Source organism: Schistocerca nitens, chromosome 1, assembly GCF_023898315.1.
Source record: "Schistocerca nitens isolate TAMUIC-IGC-003100 chromosome 1, iqSchNite1.1, whole genome shotgun sequence".
NCBI lineage: Eukaryota > Metazoa > Arthropoda > Insecta > Orthoptera > Acrididae > Schistocerca > Schistocerca nitens.
Genome location: NC_064614.1, coordinates 155479229 through 155486574, shown reverse-complemented (window position 1 = coordinate 155486574; position 7346 = coordinate 155479229). Strand labels below are relative to the sequence as shown.

Below are 7346 nucleotides of genomic sequence, written 5' to 3'. Positions count from 1 at the left end.
AAAATGTCAGTACGTAGCTTCTTACGACAAATAAAGACTGAAAATTTTACACCTCCACAAAGTTGAGAAAGTTATGTTGTTGAAAGCTAATCAAATGAACTAAACATTGACTAGGAAAAATGTAATCGTCGAAGAGGCTGAGCAATCGTTGCAAATGCTTTGCACGTGGTCTGGTGACAGTGTAATGATGTATGAGCAAAGTACCCGGCTGTTAATGCAGTAAAATATACAATGAAAAAGTCGTCCATTAGATTGTAATTTTGTGTTTAAATAAATGTTGCTCCAGAAGTTGGACCATTATGGAATACAGGCTGTGGCTCACAATTGGTCCACCTCCTACTTTAACAACACACAGCAAATGGTCATTATTCAAAGTGCTGAAAATGGCTATGATGTGGGGTGTGAGTGGGGCATGGTTAAGTGGGGGAGGGGGGGCGGTGTCCCAGGGATCAGTGTTGGGGCCACTCCTATTCTGTATTTATATAAATGATATGCCCTTTAGTATTATGGGTAGTTCTAAAATATTTCTGTTTGCAGATGACACTAGCTTGGTAGTGAAGAATGTTGTGTGCAACATTGGCTCTGTTTCAAATATTGCGGTTCATGACATAACTTAAAATCGTGTAGAAAATGAACTAACTCTAAATCACAGTAAGACTCAGTTTTTACTGTTTCTAACACACCAGTTCAACAAAACCCGACGTTTTAATTTCTCAGAATAGGAATATGATTGGTGAAACTAAAAAGTTCAAATTTCTAAGTGTACACATAGATAGTAAACTGTCGTGGAAAGCCAACATTCAGCATCTTGCTCAAAGAGTGAATGCTGCATTTTTTACTATTCAAACAGTATCCGAAATAAGTGATCGTTCGACACAAAAATTAGTCTACTTTGCTTATTTTCATTCGCTTATGTCATATGGTATTATATTTTGAGGTAACCCTTCCCATTTTAAAAGGATATTTTTGCCTCAGAAACGGGCGGTTCGAGCAATAAGTGGTGTACGTTCGCGAATCGCTTGTCGACCCCTGTTCACTAGTGTGGGTATTTCGACATTGGCCTCTTAATATTTACATATTCTTTACTGTCGTTTCCTGTTAACAACATCAGCTTATTCCCAAGAAAAAGCAGCATTCACTCAGCCAATACTCGGCAAAAATCCAACCTGCGTTTGGATCGGACTTCCTTACTCTTGTGCAAAGCGTTGTGCAGTGTACTACAGCATCCATTTTCAATAAGCTACCTCAAGAATTCAAAAGTTTTAGCTGTAATCCACACGTTTTCAAATCGAAATTGATGAGTTTCCTCATGGGTCGCTCCTTCTATTCTGTCGAGGAGTTCTTTGAAAAATTAAGCTTATTCTTGTTGTATAATTGATTGCGTTTACTGAAACTTACGGCTTGACTTTTTTTTGGTTCATAAATATTTTAATTTTATCTGTTATTACATTTACGTTGCAATTTCAAGTATTAACACGTTCCATGACTGTGGAGATTTGCACCTCAAGTTGGTCCTACGGAACTTGACGTCTAAATAAATAAATAAAAGAATACACACAACAGAGGATTTAAATGATTTTAATACAACCCTCAAAATTGGATTTGGAGACAATTTCTCTATTGATGCACACTCTTTCCACATTCCTAATGATTCTCCTTGACGATGTGACCTATGGGGTACAATGAATGAATGAATCAATCAATCAATCCCTACGTGAACGAATGCAAAAAAAAAGAGATGTGCATTACGGACACGACATCACAATAGTGTTTCCGGTGTAGAATAAAAATATTCAAGTGTCTACGGTCATACTCAAATGCTTTTACTTAGTATTAATGTGGGGCGTCTTCAGAACTATATAGTGTAAAACAGAGTCATTGAATAGAAAGGCGTTTCTGTTGAAGAGAAGTTTATTAATTTTTTATATCACAGAAAAACTTACATTGTTCTAATAGGAAGTAAACTCTTATCACAACTTCTGGAGAGACGCTTCTCAAAACTGAAGCAGAAACAAGCCATGCAAAAACAATATCCACGTCTCACACTTACACAGATATAATTACGGATTCCTCAGATCTCTTGGTCTCGACGGAATCACATCTTCATACATCAAAGTTCTTCAGGTACATCAAGTTAAGTTAGATTAAGTTATAGTTCACAGCCACTTCTCTTGTATCATAACTCTCAGCCTTCTGTTGTAGGTGTAGTAGTTCATGCATATATGATGTGGATGCTACATTTTTAATTGGCATGCATACATTTGGTATCGAATAAAATATGTTTCTTCCAAGTGACGTTGGTGTGTTACTCAAGCTGCAGGAAAGGTGTATGTTTTGCAGAGCTGTCCTTTCCTGTGATTTCTTTATGTGTAAAGTTTTATTGTGAAGAAACTTTTGTTTCTCCCACTGTATTCCATGTGGCTAGCGGCGTCTCTTAGAGTTGCTCAAGCTGCAACCTTTTCTATAGTTTCTGGAAAAGAAAAAAAGAAATTTCATTTGTTATTTGCGAGTTAACAATATGGTCCACTAGTTTAAAAGTGCTTGTCATGTACAGTATTTCCCGACAACACAAATTTAAACGCAGAGCTCTCAGCACTCTCAAGTGTTCCAACTCAGCATTTGCTTCAATATGGCTTTGTAGAAAAATGGAGACCTGCCGTTTTTAGACGTCTTGGTCCGCAGTAAAGGTGACGGTTTCGTGGGCCACAATGTGTTCCTTAAAGCAACTCACACTGATCTATATCTGCAAAATAAGAGCTGCCACCACCCATCCCAACGCAGTGGTGCATTACCGACTCTTCGTCGCAGGGCGAGAGTTATCTCAGATCCAGAGACCATATCAGCAAAGCTTATACGTCTTCACTATGTGTTTGTACATTACGGGTACTCTGATTAACAGATTCGAAATGTGTTTCAACCGGCACACACTAAACCTCAAGAACTGCCAGAAGAAACGGGCAATTCCGTCTTCTTATTTCAATATTCAAGCGTTCTGCAACCTTCTGAAGTGCAATGAAATCCACGGCTCGATTGCTCTCAAGTATTAATTCAGTTGCGCGCCATGTTGCAAAAGTAAACTAGACGTGATTGGACTCAAAATTTTCACGCCTATGTGCACGATTACTGGCGCAAACTGCAGGCAACTGGCACACGTAAACATTCCCATGTAAACACTATACAGATACATGTTACCAAACACCACGATTCGGCAACTGATGATAAATATTAACGGAGTATGACAATATACTAACAACTTCGAGAGAACTTCTAGAAGCACTTTATATCTAGTAGCACAAGAGCTAAAGTATTCAAGGAACTCACCTTTGTTCTTTCCTCTCGAATAGTTAGGGGCGTTCCAAGGTTGAACTTCGCCATCAGCGAAAATAACGAAAATCAGATTGCCCACGAAGAAGACTCCAGCTGCCGTGAGGAACACAATTCTCCACTCTTGAATGGTCTGTTGGAAAGAATTCAGAAAAGCTCAAAGTTGATGGAACAAAAGTTCTCACAAGTTGATGATAAAGATCTCCAGTCACTAGTTTACTTTAACTAACAAGCTCAGAAGTCACAGCCAAACTAAATAAAACTGGCTTCTCACTAAATTGTGCAGAAATGCAGCTGTAGTAGTTACGCAAGTAATGGGGTAAAAAGACTTCTGACACACTTTTGATGTGAAACAGATGTTGTTGTTATTGTTGTTGTTGTCTTCAGTCCTGAGACTGGTTTGATGCAGCTCTCCATGCTACTCTATCCTGTGCAAGCTTCTTCATTTCCCAGTACTTACTGCAACCTACATACTTCTGAATCTGCTTAGTGTATTCATCTCTTGGTCTCCCTCTACGACTTTTACCCTCCACGCTGCCCTCCAATACTAAAATGGTGATCCCTTGATGCCTCAGAACATGTCCTACCAACCGAGCCCTTCTTCTAGTCAAGTTGTGCTACAAACTCCTCTTCTCGCCAATTCTATTCAATACCTCCTCATTAGTTATGTGATCTACCCATCTAATCTTCAGCGTTCTTCTGTAGCACCACATTTCGAAAGTTTCTATTCTCTTCTTGTCCAAACTACTTATCGTCCATGTTTCACTTCCATACATGGCCACACTCTGTACAAATACTTTCATAAACGACTTCCTGACATTTATATCTATACTCGATGTTAACAAATTTCTCTTCTTCAGAAACGCTTTCCTTGTCATTGCCAGTCTACATTTTATATCCTCTCTACTTCGACCATAATCAGTTATTTTGCTCCCCAAAGAGCAAAACTCCTTTACTACTTTAAGTTTCACATTTCCTAATCTAATTCCCTCAACATCACCCGACATAATTCGACTACATTCCATTATCCTAGTTTTGTTTTTGTTGATGTTCATCTTATATCCTCCTTTCAAGACACTGACCATTCCGTTCAACAGCTCTTCCAAGTCCTTTGCTGTCTCTGACAAAATTACAATGTCATCGGCGAATCTCAAAGTTTTTATTTCTTTTCCAGGAATTTTAATTCCTACTTCGAATTTTTCTTGTTTCCTTTACTGCTTGCTCAATATACAGATTGAATAACATCAGGGAAAGGCTACAACCCTGTCTCACTCCCTTCCCAATCACTGCTTCCCTTTCATGTCCCTCGATTCTTATAACTGCCATCTGGATTCTGTACCGTACAAACTGTAAATAGCCTTTCGCTCCCTGTGTTTTACCCCTGCCACTTTCACAATTTGAAACAGATATGATCGTTAAATTGAGCAATTAATTACCCCCTCCACTAAACTACTGTTATGTAAATTAATTTATCACTCCCTAGATATACCTATTGGCATGGTAATTCATTTATGAACCCCTGGGAAAAATCCATCCCTCTGAGAATCTCTGAGCCCTTCCTATCCTCCTCCACTGCCCTTCTGGGAAAGGGATATTTTTTGTCACCCCTTCCCAGTTCAGTTCTGAAACCATTTTCACTTCACTGGAAAATCCCCCACCCCTTCCCCATCCCACACTTTCCCTCTCCCCACCCCCATCTTGAAAATGGCAGAAAGATTCACTCCGTGCTGAGAGGAAAGATCTCATGATACGAAATTCAAATCAGTCTCAATAATATATTACATAATCAATTTGTATACTCTTTATTTAAGGAGAGACAGAAGGCAAATGGGCTCAAAAAACCGATTTTTAGATTTTTTCGTATCTGAAATACCTGCTGTTTCCTGCATAAAACAGTTTTTGTTTCTTACAAATATGACGACTTTTTTGTGAGTTATGATGGTTTTCCTATGCTCTGTGCGATCTGGCATTTAAATTCCATGCCTTCTTTTTTGCACTATGCAGAAATAATGCACTGGTGTCTTTTATTCCTTTTATGTTATTTCCTGCTTGTATTGTTTTATCTCGTCAAGGTTTCCTACCCATTCTCTGCTACCAATTCTCATTTTTCCGACCATGTTTGCCATTGTTTACGAGCGCAATCGGCTGTACTTTTTGAACATTTTTGCGAGTGAAGAATGGGCTGATCTACATTTTCTCTGGCTTAGCACCTTTTTATAAAAGTGCGGCAACTAATGAAATTCTCACCTAAATTGAAATTCAGAGGAAATAAATACGTAAAGGTAAATAAGATTGATGGGTCAAAGGCACCAAGAATATTGGACATAAAGATAATCAGCACCTCAAGAAAGAAACTGCAGTGTCTTCAAGGAGTTTTCTTCCCAGTCACCTTGGGGAGATGAACACTCATTTGGAAATATTGACCCTTAGCATGCCCTGTGATTTCATTTCCAAAAATACTGTGGCGGACTAAATGGTGGTGGTGTATCCTTGGGAGAGAATCACTGTCTCCACAAAGTGATTGTGTCTCACCTGATGTAAAATTGTACAAACTATGGTGCAGTTGCTACAACAATGACATCAGAAATGACAAATAATAATTGGTATGAGAAAAACATAAGGCTAGTTTATGCTCTCAGATGAATCGTTAAACCGATGGAGGCAGGCAAACTCTTACACTATGTGATCAAAAGTATATGGACAGATGGCTTAAAATCGCACCCTCCATCAGTAATGCTGAAAGTCAATATGGTGTTGGCCCACCCTTAGCCTTGATGACAGCTTCCACTCTCTCACGCATACATTCAGTCAGGTGCCGGAAGGTTTCTTGGGGAATGGCAGCCCATTCTTCATGGAGTGCTGCACTGAGGAGAGGTATCGATGTCGGTCGGTGAGGCCTGGCACAAAGTCGGCGTTCCAAAACATCCATAAGGTGTTCTAAAGGACTCAGGTGAGGAATCTGCGGAGACCAGTCCATTACAGGGATGTTATTGTCGCCGGCCGCGGTGGTCTCGCGGTTCTAGGCGCGCAGTCAGGAACCGTGAGACTGCTACGGTCGCAGGTTCGAATCCTGCCTCGGGCATGGATGTGTGTGATGTCCTTAGGTTGGTTAGGTTTAAGTAGTTCTAAGTTCTAGGGGACTGATGACCACAGCAGTTGAGTCCCATAGTGCTCAGAGCCATTTGAACCATTTTTGATGTTATTGTCATGCAACCACTCCGCCACAGGCCGTGCACTATGAACAGGTGCTCGATCGTGTTGAAAGATACAGTCGCCATCCCCGGATTGCTCTTCAACAGTGGGAAGCAAGAAGGTGCTTAAAACATCAATGTAGGCCTGTGCTATGACAGTGCCACCCAAAACAACAAGGGGTTCCAGCCCCCTCTATGAAAAACACTATCACAACTTAATACCACTGCCTCCGAATTTTATTGTTGGCACTACACATGCTGGCTGATGACATTCACTGGGCATTTATCATACCCACACCCTGCCATCAGATCGCTACACCGTGTACCGTGATTCGTCACTCCACACAACCTTTTTCCACTGTTAAGTCAACCAGTGTCTACACTCCATACACCAAGCGTCATTTGGCATTACCGATTTGATGTGTGGCTTATGAGCAGCTGCTCGATCATGAAATACAGGTTTTCTCACCTCCTGCCTAACTGTCATAATACTTGCATTGGATCCTGATGCAGTTTGAAATTCCTGTGTGATGGTTTGCATAGATGTCTGCCTATTACACATTACAACCCTCTGCAACTGTCGGTGGTCTCTGTCAGTCAACAGACGACGTCGGCCTGTACGCTTTTGTCCTGTACGTGTCACTTCATGTTTCCACTTCACTATCACATCAGAAGCAGTGGACCTATGGATGTTTAGGAGTCTGGAAATCTCGCGTACAGATGTATGACTCAAGGGACACCCAATTACCTGACACGTTCGAAATCTGTGAATTCCGCAGAGCGCCCAATTCTGCTCTTTCACGATGCCTAGTGACTAATGAGGTCGCTGAT

At 40.5% G+C, this 7346-nt stretch overlaps 1 protein-coding gene across 1 annotated transcript in view; it reads right to left on the bottom strand.

Annotated features, from left to right (window-relative positions):
- Positions 1 to 2018: 2018 nt before the first annotated feature.
- The window catches only part of LOC126243912 (putative inorganic phosphate cotransporter), a 112644-nt gene continuing 107316 nt past the window's right edge, over positions 2019 to 7346 (bottom strand). The window contains exons 8-9 of the mRNA XM_049948198.1: positions 3322 to 3457; positions 2019 to 2470 (exon numbers count right to left, since the gene is read on the bottom strand). Of these exons, the coding sequence (XP_049804155.1) occupies positions 2445 to 2470; positions 3322 to 3457 (162 nt within the window). The 3' untranslated portion in view covers positions 2019 to 2444. The remainder of the gene's footprint in view (positions 2471 to 3321; positions 3458 to 7346) is intronic.